The sequence below is a fragment of the Chionomys nivalis genome, chromosome 1, assembly GCF_950005125.1.
Source record: "Chionomys nivalis chromosome 1, mChiNiv1.1, whole genome shotgun sequence".
In the NCBI taxonomy this organism is placed as follows: domain Eukaryota; kingdom Metazoa; phylum Chordata; class Mammalia; order Rodentia; family Cricetidae; genus Chionomys; species Chionomys nivalis.
This window is the reverse complement of record NC_080086.1, coordinates 69,442,430-69,456,152: the sequence shown is the minus strand read 5'-3', so window position 1 is coordinate 69,456,152 and position 13,723 is coordinate 69,442,430. Positions and strand designations below refer to the sequence as shown.

At 41.5% G+C, this 13,723-nt stretch overlaps 1 protein-coding gene across 1 annotated transcript; it reads left to right on the top strand.

Annotated features, from left to right (window-relative positions):
* The first annotated feature begins 1,778 nt into the window (after positions 1-1,778).
* LOC130873579 (60S ribosomal protein L27a-like) lies at positions 1,779-2,278 on the top strand. Its single transcript, XM_057768453.1, has one exon. It carries the CDS (start codon positions 1,779-1,781, stop codon positions 2,244-2,246), a length of 468 nt encoding a protein of 155 aa, XP_057624436.1. The 3' UTR covers positions 2,247-2,278.
* The last annotated feature ends 11,445 nt before the right edge of the window (positions 2,279-13,723 follow it).

Sequence of the window (13,723 nt, the reverse complement as noted above, 5' to 3'; positions counted from 1 at the left end):
GTATTTCTGACCTTGATTAAGGTATTGTGATAGTGTAGTTCATTTAAGAATGTAATGTATATAGGTTGTTAATGGATAATCATCTATAATAGTCAAGTTTGTTGTCATGTTAGTTAGATTTTCTAGATGTGCATGCATATATTTCAGATAGGCATTCATCATATCTTTCAAAGGCTAGAGAATATGGTATTTTAAATGTTTTAATAACTTAAGATTTTTCATGACAATGAGACACGTCTGCTCCTGGCAGCACCAATCTACTTCAAGAAGAAAGAAGATGGGCATCGAAGAGGCACCTTATGGAGTTTGGTAGCCATTTGGGCAAGAAACTGCTCTTGCCTGGACTGTTGTATAAACTGGACACAGAGAACCCACAGAGAGAGGACTACTGAACTTGCCTAAAGGTGAGATGATCTTTCGGGGTTCCTGATTCATGAAAGAGTCTGCGAGACATTCTGCAGGACACAGCAGATAGTGACTGACTGCCTTTGAATTTTCCTGCTTCATGGAAATGTCTGCTGGATACCATGGACCTGTAGGCCGAAGATGGATGCCCGAACGGTACAAAGGATCTTTGGGTGACTGTCCAGGCAGCGAGATGTCTCTGTGATTTCTAGAGTTTTGAAAATTGCTTACTTTTTGTTTGCTTAAGTAATATTGTATTCTTCTGGAGTCTTTGATGTAGTTGAAGAATAGATAGCTAATTATAGTTATAGTTTTCCATTGTTATGATAAAAGATAAAATAGATATAAATATTGTAACTGTAATTCTTACTTGATAACTGTTTTGTTATATGTAATTTTGCTATGTTAAAGTGAAAGTCTTTCCTTTTTGTTTAAACAGAAAAAGGGGAAATGATGGAGGAAGGTCATTGGCTAATAAAGAAACTGCCTTGGCCCATTTGATAGGCCATCCCTTAGGTGGGTGGAGTAGACAGAATAGAATGCTGGGAGGAAGAGGAAGTGAGCTCAGACGCAGGGCAGCTCCTCTGAGAGACAGACGCCATGCTCTCCTCTCCAGAGCAGATGCGATGAAGCTCTGACCCAGGATGGACGTAGGCTAGAATCTTCCCGGTAAGTGCACCTTGGGGTGCTACACAGATGATTAGAAATGGGCTAAATTAATATGTGAGAATTAGCCAAGAAGAGGCTAGATATAATGGGCCAGGCAGTGCTTAAAAGAATACAATTTCCGTGTAATTATTTCTGGTGTAAAGCTAGCTGTGCAGGAGCCGGGCAAGACGAAAAGCAGGCCCACAGCTCCTACTACATTGCTAAGGGTCTTAGCTGGGATCATACTGGCTTTTTGGTAACCTATTCTCTTTGGATGGATACCTTGCTCAGCCTAGATATAGTAGGGAGGGCCTTGGACCTTCCCCAAAGCAATGTGCCTTGCCCTCTCAGAAGAGTGGATGGAGGTATGAGGTGGTAAGCGGACAGAATAGGAGGGGAGAAAGTGGGTACTTGGATTGGTATGTATAATGAAAGAAGATAGTTTATTTCTTTTTAAAAAATAATAATGAAAAAGATTTCCTCTTCACAGGTGTGCCTCTAGTTTTTGTCAAGTTGACACAAAACTAGTCAACACATAAAGTTTTACAGCTCCACAAGTTGACTGGCACAGCTCTCAGTGTTTTAACCCAAGACACTGTAGTAAAGCTACAAACGTCCCCCTGTGGAGGATCTGTGGGAAACAGTTTCTTTACCTTGAAACTTTTAAGGACTAATCACATTTCTAAACCCTTGGTCACCTCCTCTGTTTTTAAACTAGCAATTGCATGGCGGTGGCAGAAAGGAAAGAGGGCATGACTGAGAGGAAGACCCGGAAACTCCGGGGCCACGTGAGCCACGGCCATGGCCGCATCGGTAAACACCGCAAGCATCCAGGAGGACGCGGGAACGCTGGAGGCATGCATCATCACAGGATCAACTTCGACAAATATCATCCAGGTTACTTCGGGAAAGTTGGGATGAGGCATTACCACTTAAAGAGGAACCAGAGCTTCTGCCCGACTGTCAATCTGGATAAACTGTGGACGCTGGTCAGTGAGCAGACTCGGGTCAATGCTGCCAAGAACAAGACTGGAGTTGCTCCCATCATTGATGTCGTGCGATCGGGCTACTACAAAGTTCTGGGGAAGGGAAAGCTCCCTAAGCAGCCTGTCATTGTGAAAGCCAAATTTTTCAGCAGAAGAGCTGAAGAGAAGATAAAGGGTGTTGGAGGTGCCTGTGTTCTGGTGGCTTGAAGCCACTCAGGGAGGCCAATTAAATGCTAACACTTTCAAAAAAAAAATAAAAAAAAATAAACTAGCAATTGCCCACCAAGATCGTCTTACAGAGCATCACATTAACCTTCTCTTCCAAGATTTCTTCCACTTCTAACACACTATCTACAATGGATCTACTCAGAATAGCCTTCCTACTTTCAAAGTAGCAAAGAAATAAATCTTAATTTCTTTTGCCTAGTAGTTTAACATACTTCCATGTTCTGGGGCTTAGGATGTGAACATCTTTGGGATAGGACAGCATTGTTCCTATTGTAATACTTAATCCAATTCAAAATAAAAACTAAATAAAACACTTAGGTTGTGACTGTATGACATGCTCCATCCAGAGTACGCACGCACTTCTCTAGTTAGATAATAAACATTAAGTGTGATGTACCCTGATTACCATAGAAGACAGAAATCTAGATGCATCCTAGTGGAACTAAATAATTTCAAGGAAAATTATGCGCAAATCATTGAACACAACTCAGGCAAATGAGAGGCAGACCAATAGCAGAATGGAGGCTCTGGGAACAATCAGACAAAACAACTCTTCTTTATATTATAATTTATCTCTTTTTGTTGATGTACAATCCTCATACATGGTGATGTGATTCACAGACACTTTCAGTCAAAAACATGTGAAACTTCTGGTTAGGAAGGCAAAACAGAAACCACTTCCTACCAGCAATTGTTTGCACTCAGGGAAACAAAGGGATCTTGAACATTTTGTCTCTCCATCAACTAATTCTCTGGTCGCAGAATCAACATGATCATAACCTCCCAGAGAACTCTTCTTTCCCTTCGGACGCACAAGCTCTACCGCTGGACTAGGCTTGCAGCTATGACCATCTCCACAGCTGCATTGAACAAACTAGGCTAAAAGGTGCCTACCATATAAGCTACAAAAGCTTCCCCAACTAGTTCCTCTGGGCAGTGGGTGACAGTTAATGCAGAAACTCATAATGGACCAAAATGCAGAGAACAATTGTCTGCAGAGTCCTCTGTAATGAATAGAACATGTCATATCTCTTCCCCACAGGATTCAGGGATCATCTCAGAAGAGAAGGAAGAAAGACTCTAGGAGGCAGAGGTCATGGAGGACCAGAGCAAAACAGTGACCTCCAGATATGACAGAACCAGTGCATTCACGAGCTCACAGCTGCTGTGGTTGCCTGCACCTGACCTGCAGAAGATCAAGGCAATCTACATGTGAGCATAGAAGGGAGCAGAGCCCATGAGTCTGTAATCTACATGTGAGCATAGAAGGGAGTGAAACTCATGAGCTTGCAATCTACACATGAGCACAGAAGAAACCAGTGTTCCTGAGCCTTCAATCTGTAAGTGAACATAGAAGACAGAGGAGCTTATGAGCCTGCAATCTACACGTGAGCATAGAAGAGAGCAGTGTTCATGAGCCTGCAATCTTCACATGAACATAGAAGGGAGAGGAGCTCATGAGCCTGCAATCTATACATGAACATAGAAGGCAGATGACCACACTTGTGGATGGCCCCACATCCAGAAGCAGACAAGCAACACAAAGCTTTTATGAGATGAAGAGCCAGCAGAGATTCTTTCCCATTTTTTAAGTTGTCTCTGTAATTGATATCTGTTTCCTTTGCTGTGCAGACACTTTTCAATTTAGGCAATCTCATTGATCAGTTCTTGGTTTTATTTCCTGGGAATCCTTTTCAGAAAGTCCCTGCCTGTGCCTGTGTTTTACAGTATTCTGACTCAGTTCTCCAAGAACTTACTAATACAGGGGTCAATATGATGACGCAGATCAGGAAGTAGGGGTGGGTTCAGGATAATGAAGAACAGGAGAAAGAGCTTGGGTCAGGAATCTGTTGTATAACAAACACACTTTAATAAGACCTGCATTCGCTTTTGCTTTAGATAATATTTAAAATATGAAATAAGAGCTTAAAAAACAAAAAAATAATGTGTAACTAAACAGATTGAAAAGGAAAGGTGTACCTGCAGAATAACTCAGCAGAAAAAGGTGCTTGCTACCAAGTCAATCTCAGTTTGATCCCCTGGACACCCTTGCAGGAAAGAAAACATTCCTGCAAGACGTCCTCTGACCTCCACATGTCAGCAGGACATAGGTATGAGCATGCACGCACACACACACACACACACACACTCACACACACACACACACAAATAAATAAAAGTGATCACTGTTTAGGAAAGAAAGTTATAGACATGACTTTAAATGCAAAAATAATTAAAATATAAAATGTTTTAAATAAAGTAAAAATATTTCCACAATATCATAAAACATAAAAAAGTCCTATAGAACATCCCCATTGTCTCAGTGTGTGGGTGCACCCCTCGCTGTCCTGAGTTCCTTGCTCGTGCTCTGTCTCCTGCTCTTGATTTGGACCTTGAGATTTCAGTCCGGTGCTCCAATGTGGGTCTTTGTCTCTGTCTCCTTTCATCGCCTAAATGTTTTTCTTTGGATTCACCTTCTTAATTAGCTTCTCTAGGACCACGCATAATAGGCTCAACGTCCCGTATTCATGGCTAGACACCAAATATGAGTGAGTACATCCCATGTTCCTCTTTTTGGGTCTGGCTTACCTCACTCAGGATAGTGTTTTCTATTTCCGTCCATTTGCCTGCAAAATTCAGGAAGTCATTGTTTTTTACTGCTGAGTAGTACTCTAATATGTATATATTCCATACTTTCTTCATCCATTCTTCCATTGAAGGGCATATAGGTTGTTTCCAGGTTCTGAGACAATGGGGATGTTCTATCAGGAACTCACCAAGGCCAGTTGGCCTGGATCTGAAAAAGCATGGGATAAAACCGGCCTTGCTGAACATAATGGACAATGAGGACTACTGAGAACTCAAGAACAATGGCAATGGGTTTTTGATCCTACTGCACATACTGGCTTTGTGGGAGCCTAGGCAGTTTGGATGCTCACCCTACTAGACCTGGATGGAGGTGGGTGGTCCTTGGACTTCCCACAGGGCAGGGAACCCGGATTACTCTTAGGGATGGGGGGGGGGAATGGGAGGTGGTGGTGGGGAGAAGGCAGAAATCTTTAATAAATAAATAAACAATAAAAAAGTCCTATAATAGCACTGAAAGTTCTGAACTCCTCTCAGAATGCCCAACAATATGAAAAAGTTGCCACATTTTAGCATAAAGCTCCAAAGATCACAGAACTTACAACTTTGCATAAAATTTCAAAGTTTATGAATTCTTCCCAGAAAAACATACCTTAATTTATGAACCTCAGAGGAAGAATTTCTGTTCTAGTGAAAGGAAATGAGCTACAGTTCACACCTGGAATTAAGTAGTGTCTTCTTATGCTATAAATAACACATTAAAAAATAGAAATGCCTAAGTGTAGAACCATCTACACAAAATGTTCGAAGCTCGCTGTAAAGAATTTCATGGACATCAGACTGTAGGGAAAGACATGTGCACATGGCGGGTGGTGGGGGCAGGGGACAGTTATTGGAATTAGAAAACAGTCAGTCTGATAGTCTCTCTGCACAACTAGAAACTGGTGTGAAATAGGAGAAGCTAAAGCAGCTTTGCCACCGAGACCAGCAGTTTCATGCACCTCTTGCCTTCCCACTTGCGTGGACATGCATGAATGTGGGAGTGTGGATGCTCCAGAAGAAGCCAGAGGAGGACATCAGGTTCCTACTCTATCAGTATCTGTTTTATTCCTTGGCACAGAATCTTCCACAGAACTAAGAGCTGGGCTGGCTGCCAGCAAGCTTCATTGCTTCCCCCTGATTCTATCTCCCACAGTGAGCAGGTTGCAGCTCCTTGCATGGACATGCCAGATTTCTATTTTTAGGAGGATGCTGGAGATTCAAACTCAGGTACTCGTGCCTGCGCAGCAATCACTCTTAATCACTGAGCCCTCTCTGTGGCATCAGGACACTATGTCACATAAACAGTAAACCCAGTGACCTCGGGATGCTCCATGCTCTGACTCCAACTAAGGATCGCTAAGCTATAGAAGAGGGAGAGAGAAAGAGAGAGAGAAAGAGAGAGAGAGAGAGAGAGAGAGAGAGAGAGAGAGAGAGAGATATGCCATAGTTTTAGGAAGGAACTTCCCTGATTGTATCAGTGGGGGTTTTCTGGAAACACTTTGGAGGAGAAAGTATGGATGAAAAGGATGAACTTGCGTTGCCATATAGGGTGTAAAATGAGTTCAAACCCCTAGGGGGTTTCTTTCCAGAATTTGTGAGGCTATAGACAGATTCATCCAGTACTTTTCTTTTCTTTCTTGTCTTAGTTTTATTTCAAATGTATTTTAATTGTAATTGACATATCTGTGGGGTACAGTGTGGGGTTTGAGCGCCTTGTGCAATAGTATTTCACGATCAAATATGGGTGACTGACATACCTGTTATCTCGCCATAAATCTTTTTTTATATTTAGAAATTCAAATTTTCTTTGACAGCTTTAAAAATAAGGACATTTGTTACTTCAGTAAAACAAGGTCTCCTGGGGTCCAAGTTGACCTCAAACTCACTGTGGTTTTACACTTTGTGATCTTCCTGCCTCCACCTACTGAGTGCTGGAATTGCAGGTCTGTGTTACCATGCCTGGCTTATGATGCTGGCTATTAAACCCAAGGCTTTGAACATCCTAGGCAAGCACTGTACCAGCTGACCCCATGCCTCTCTTTCTATCTTTGTGACCTCTATTTAAACTTTTTTTATCTTGAAATGTTAGGGTTATTGTTATGGTTATGGTATAACTTGATGTGCACTCATGTTGTGAGTGTGTGTGTGTGTGTGTGTGTGTAAATTACTCAGAGACAGATTTTAAAAGGGAAGTCCTGTCTATCCTGACTCCATTATCCCTAAGGATTCTGGGGATAGAAAAGCATAATTTATTTCACATGGATTTTATCCAAAGAAAGAGACTTTGACTAATTTCCCTGCTCAAAAGACAGTGGGGAGAAAACTAATGACCTCGATGAGTGACTTTGAGCATCTAAAATCAGATATTAAGACAGGTTTGTGCAACCGTGGTTCATCAGAAGATGCGTCAGAGAAAAGCATACTTACTCTCTCATATTTGCCTTGATGGCTGATAAACTGTAAGCCCTAGCAGCACAGCAAGGAATTATGGACATCTCATTCCAGGCTGAATCCTACTACATACCACAAAGTGAGGGCTGTAATGGACTCTCAATATTTAAATGAATGATAATCGGCTAATAGCTAAGCCATATCCCTGGATGTATGCTCGGATATCAGGTGTGGAGAGTCAGGTTTTCTTCCCATTTTAGGTCTGAGCTTGTTTTCTTTTGTATAGGCAGGACTCACCAGCTCTATATTGACCCTATCCTGTGAACTGTAGATAGAAACTCAGGTACAAGACTGGAGCTGAGTAACTGTGCTAGCTCACAGCAAACCCTGGGAACATAGATGCTGTTGACACCTTACTTATCCTGTCTTGTTTAGAGAAAATAGAACATGCAGTAGGCATGGGGACAGCAGGTGTAGCTGCGGAGCAACTGACTCAGCTGCCCACCTTGTAGCTGCTGAGCTCAGTCCTGACTGCAGGCAAATCCCCAGAACAAGTCACACCAGTTTGATAACAGGGCATTGGTGTAAAGTGCTCTATCCCATCATCTCACATGGAAAGACAGCAAAGAGGAGAAGCTGGCTTGGGTTTCTGGGTCCTTGCTTGAGCTGAGACAAGCATTATTGTCTGTTTTCTTGGAATAGTTCAGTTAATACTTAATGGCTCTGTTTCAGTGCTAACAGTGCCTCTCAGTAACTGTCACAGCTGTGAAAGCCTGAGGACCTGAGTTCGGATCTCCTGAATCCACATAGAGTCAAGCACAGGAATACCCATCCATAACCCTAGAGCTCTTCCCCCAAGACGGGGAGACAGGATAATCCCAAAAGCTCTTGGGCCAGCTAGCCTGGCATGTACAGGCACAGTGAGCAAGAGATGTTGTCTCAACCAAGGTAGAGTGAGGGCCAGCACCTGAGGCTGTCCTCTGACTTCCACATGCATACAAACACACACACACACACACACACACATACATGCACAATCACATATGCATATACCATACACACATACTCAGAGATAACTTTTAAAGTTTCAATTTAATTGATGTTTTATGGCATGCTTTAAATTTAATTCTTTCTACTAATTTACAAATACATTGGACTTCTAAAGCCCAGTGCCTCAAAATGTACTTTTCCTTGGATGTAGGATCTTTATAGAGTTAATGGCACTGAAACAAGTCTGATTATATGGCCCTAGCTTAATATGGCTTATGTCCTTTGGTTTGTTTTGGTGAGAGAGAGGGAGAGAGAGAGAGACAGACAGAGAGAGAGAGACAGAGAGAGAGAGAAAGATACAGAGACAGAGACAAAGAACATATATACTTGATCCATAGTTTCAGAAGCCCGGTTGACCTGAATCTCTCACTATGTAGCCCCAGAGTGGACTCAAAGATGTCCATCCTCCTGCCACTTCCTTAAGTGTTGAGATCCCCAGAACAAAACACCATTCTTGCTCTCATTAATATTCTTACAAAAGGGAGAAAGTGAGCATGGCTAAAATGCCAAGGCAAAGAGACAAAGGGATAGTGGCCATATGTATCCCAAGAAGGGAAGCCTGGAACTGACTCTAACCCCAAGTCCTCTTGGCATCTTGAAATCTAACTCCAAGACCCTAAGACTGTAATGTAGTTCTGTTGTTTGGATCACTTTGTCTGGAACTTATGGAAAATTAATATCCTCTGCCCCCCCAAAAAAAAACCCACAGGAAGGTCCAGCTCCAGAACCCACAGGAAAGTCCGAGAGTTAGGAACCACTCAGAGATGTCTACAGTTTATTTTTTTAGGATTCTCTTCACTGTCAGAGCTTTTGTTCATATTATTTTTAATTACATGAAAGGTAATTAAACCATAATTGTATGTGGTTTGACAACTCATGAACATATATGTTTGTGGAATATAGTAGTCATGTTTTGATAGATCATATGGGTATGATGTAGAATGGTTAATTAACACAGTCATCATCTCAAGTACCTAACATTTTTAAGGTGTGATTTTTGTTTTTAACTGTGTGTATGTGGGGTGGATGCATGGATGCAGATGCCCTCAGAGACCAGAACAGGGAGTTACAGACATTTGTGAGCTACCCAATGTGAGAAGAGAACTTGAGTCTTCTAAAAGAACAATAAGTGATCTTAACTGCTCAGTAATCTCTCTAGTCCAGTCTATCATTTCTTTGGTGAGATGCTTGGAAGTTCACCTAGCTATTTTGAAATATGTATTATTATTTTATTTTATTATTATTTTTATTTTTTTTAATTTTTTTCAATTTTTTCAATTTTTTATTTATTTATTTATTTATTAAAGATTTCTGCCTTTTCCCTGCCACCACTTCCCATTTTCCTCCCCCTACCCCATCAAGTCCCCCTCCCTCATCATCCCTAAGAGTAATCCGGGTTCCCTGCCCTGTGGGAAGTCTAAGGACCACCCACCTCCACCCTGGTCTAGTAAGGTGAGCATCCAAACTGCCTAGGCTCCCACAAAGCCAGTACGTGCAGTAGGATCAAAAACCCATTGCCATTGTTCTTGAGTTCTCAGTAGTCCTCATTGTCCATTATGTTCAGCAAGTCCGGTTTTATCCCATGCTTTTTCAGACCCAGGCCAGCTGGCCTTGGTGAGTTCCTGATAGAACATAATGCCCTATCATACAACAAAAGTTATGCTCAACTATGTTCATAGCAGCATTGTTTGTAATAGCCAAAACTTGGAAACAACCTAGATGCCCTTCAATGGAAGAATGGATGAAGAAAGTATGGAATATATACATATTAGAGTACTACTCAGCAGTAAAAAACAATGACTTCCTGAATTTTGCAGGCAAATGGACGGAAATAGAAAACACTATCCTGAGTGAGGTGAGCCAGACCCAAAAAGAGGAACATGGGATGTACTCACTCATATTTGGTTTCTAGCCATGAATAGGTGACGTTGAGCCTATTATGCGTGATCCTAGAGAAACTAATTAAGAAGGTGAACCCAGCCGGGCGGTGGTGGCGCACGCCTTTAATCCCAGCACTCGGGAGGCAGAGGCAGGCGGATCTCTGTGAGTTCGAGACCAGCCTGGTCTACAAGAGCTAGTTCCAGGACAGGCTCCAAAACCACAGAGAGACCCTGTCCCGAAAAACCAAAAAAAAAAAAAAAAAAAAAAAAAAAGAAGGTGAACCCAAAGAAAAACATTTAGGCGATGAAAGGAGACAGATACAAAGACCCACATTGGAGCACCGGACTGAAATCTCAAGGTCCAAATCAGGAGCAGAAGGAGAGAGAGCACAAGCAAGGAACTCAGGACCGCGAGGGGTACACCCACACACTGAAACAATGGGGATGTTCTACTATTATTTTATAAGACTTTATTTTTCCATTTTGTGTATGTATATGTGTGTTCCCCTACGTGTGTGCACACATGTGTGCAGGTGTCTACAGAGACCAGAAGAGAGCATCAGATCCTCTGGAGCTGGAGTTTCATGTAGCTATGAATGGTTCAAAGCGTGTGCTAGAAACTGAATGCAGATCATCTGGAAGAGCAACAAGTGCCTTGAACCACCGAGCAATCTTTTCAGTCCAGAAATATTCATTGTTACTGACTACAGTCACCCTGTCCATGCAATGGATATAAAAATTTATCACACTACCTCAGGGTATATACCTTCTGACCAGCAGCTCAGAGTCCCTCCTTCTACCCAGCTTCTAAGACTGCCCAACTCTGCAACCATCATTGCTGTTTCTGGTGTTTCAACTTCATTAGATTCCACAGATAAGTAATAGCTGGCATTTTCATTTCTGTGTCTGCTTTATTTCACTTAGTCCAATTTCTCTAAGATTTTCTCCATCCAAATGCTCTCTTTTCTTAAGGAATATGCCCCCATTGTCCGCTGATGGACACCTACTAGCTACAACTTGTCTTTCTTAGTCTATTTTTAATAATGATGAAATGAACAGAGGAATACAGCTACCCCTTCAAGAGTACTCAGAATTAAAATTTAAAGTTTAAAGTATAAGAAAGTTTCTTCTTACATTTTAGGGATCACAGTGTCTGGTTTCCTTAAGAGCTACTTTTCAGTTTATGTCTTGTTTTCCCCAAGTCAGCTCTTCTCTCAATGGATGTGTGATGTGTTCTTTAACTACCCTGCAGGCATCAGAAGAAAAAAAAATGAAGTTACCTTGATCTGTCTGCTCCTTTATACTTTCAAATTATTTCTGGTAGATTCTAGCTTGGTAATAATTGCAAGAAGCCAAAGGAAGGAAGTGATACACATCTTAGTAATCCTCAGCTTGGATTTAATAGGATCCGGGTCTAGGCAGAGAAACTATTGAAGCTTAATGTTGAAGATAACTGTTAACCTTGTCTTCCAGCAATTCTATTTTCCTTTGAATGCATGCTTCCCCGCCTCTGTGTCACGCTGTTGCTGGTGCAACTGTCAATCACACTGTCTGTCTCTCCAGCCTTAGAAATGGACATGGAGTGTATTATTCAGCAGGGAAAACAATAACAACAAAAACAAACAAAGAAAAATGAAGTGCTAACACACACTACGACGTGGATAAATCTGGAAAACAGTATGAGAGGGAGAAAAACAGACACACAAGGTCACATTTTGTATGATTCCCTTTGTATGAAATATAAATCTATAAGAATGGAAAGCAGAGCAATCATTGTGAAGAATAGGGAGGGTATCAGACAGAGATGCTTAACGAGTGTGGAGTGTTTGGAGTCACGTGGAGCTGGTGGTAAATACCACACTGTGGAAATAATAATGGCTACAGAACTGTGTAAAGTTGACAAAGTTTAGGTTGGGCAAATTTTACATCAATTAAGTTTTTTAAATACTCTCGTAATTTGTCACTACTTAAAAATGATTTTTAAAGATTCTGGAAGGAGGTGTGTTGCAGTGTAAATATGGAGGTTAGAGGAAAACCCTGTGGGACTCAGCTCTCTCACCATGTGGGCTCTAGGGGTGCAGTGACTTTCCAAAGGACAAGAGTGAGTACTACAGACCTAGAATGCAGACACTAGGTAAGTAGGGTTGGATAGAGGCACATCCTAACTTCCTTTACATTCTGCTCAAAGCCTTAAAGAATGACTAAGCAGTGGAGACACGGTCTCATAAGAAATAGATGCCCTGCTACTTCTTAAGGGAATGAGAGATAGTTTGTATCTAATTGTTGCATGACTTGACTTTCCTACCTACTCTTTGCTCCAATAAAGGTCTTCATCGATAAACAAGAGTTTCATATTCTGGTTATTAAAAACAAACAAGAAATTAATACACATCTAAGAAGAGTATCTGGTTCCTGGTAAGAGTTCATTCTCGATTACTGCAACATGGGGTGTTCATAGTAAAAAGTCCTGCACTGTTTTCTAGATTTTTTTCATTCAGAGTAACCATATCTTCCCAAGATGGTTCAGTATTCTTTCTTCTCTGTGGACTTTCATACTGTTACTATCTGTATTTGTTACCTGTTTTGTTAGGATGAAATACCACGGCTGGAGTTATTTAAGGAAAAAGAGTTGATTTAGGAAAGATCTATAATAGTGGAGCAGGAAGGCGTGGCAACCAGAAGTCATAGCAGAAAGCTGGGAGTTCAACTCTTCATCCAAGAACACCATGCAGAGGAGAGTGAGTTGGAAAGGAGGTGAAGCTATGAACTTTCAAGGCCCACTTCTAGTGACGTACTTCCTCCCTATACTCTACCGCTTAAAGATTCCATAATATTCCTAGACAATGCCACAAGCAGGGTACCAAGTGTTCAGACACATGAACCTGTGTGGGATAGTTAGAGTCAACATGACAGCCTTAGAATCTTCCAGGAAAAGTCTCAATTGAGGGATTCCCCATATCAGGTAGTCTATGAGCATGTCTGTGGGAGATTTATTTTTTGGGGGGAGAGGGGCAGGATTTGATATAAGATGACCATCATCATTCTTATGCAGGAGTTCTGAGATTTGAAGATGGTGAGCAAAATATAAGCGTATAAGGAGGGAGCAAACATCACTTATGCCTTGTGTCTGCTTCAAGTTCCTGCTTGAATCCTTGCCATGACTTTCCTTATTGATAGATTGTGATATATAGAATCAAATAAACCATTTATTTCCCTAAGTTTAATATGCTCACCATTTTTCACAGCACCAGAATGAAACTGTTCATGATCAACAGACAATATCAGTCAAAAATACTAACTGGAAAACTCCAGAAATATGCAACTAAGGCAGCTTAACTCATGCCATTTTGAATAGGATGTGTTTTGCAACTCCCTCTCACCCAGTGTGTTACCTGCCTGTTACTCACTTAATAACAACCTCAGTTATCAGACTGTCAAGGTACTTGTGTCCCAGTAATCCTTATCTTACTGAGTAACACCCCCAGGGCACATGAAGAATGTTGAAAG

Excerpts from the sequence above, each read along its gene's own strand:
- LOC130873579 (XM_057768453.1), top strand. The coding sequence starts at position 1,779 with ATGGCGGTGGCAGAAAGGAAAGAGGGCATGACTGAGAGGAAGACCCGG.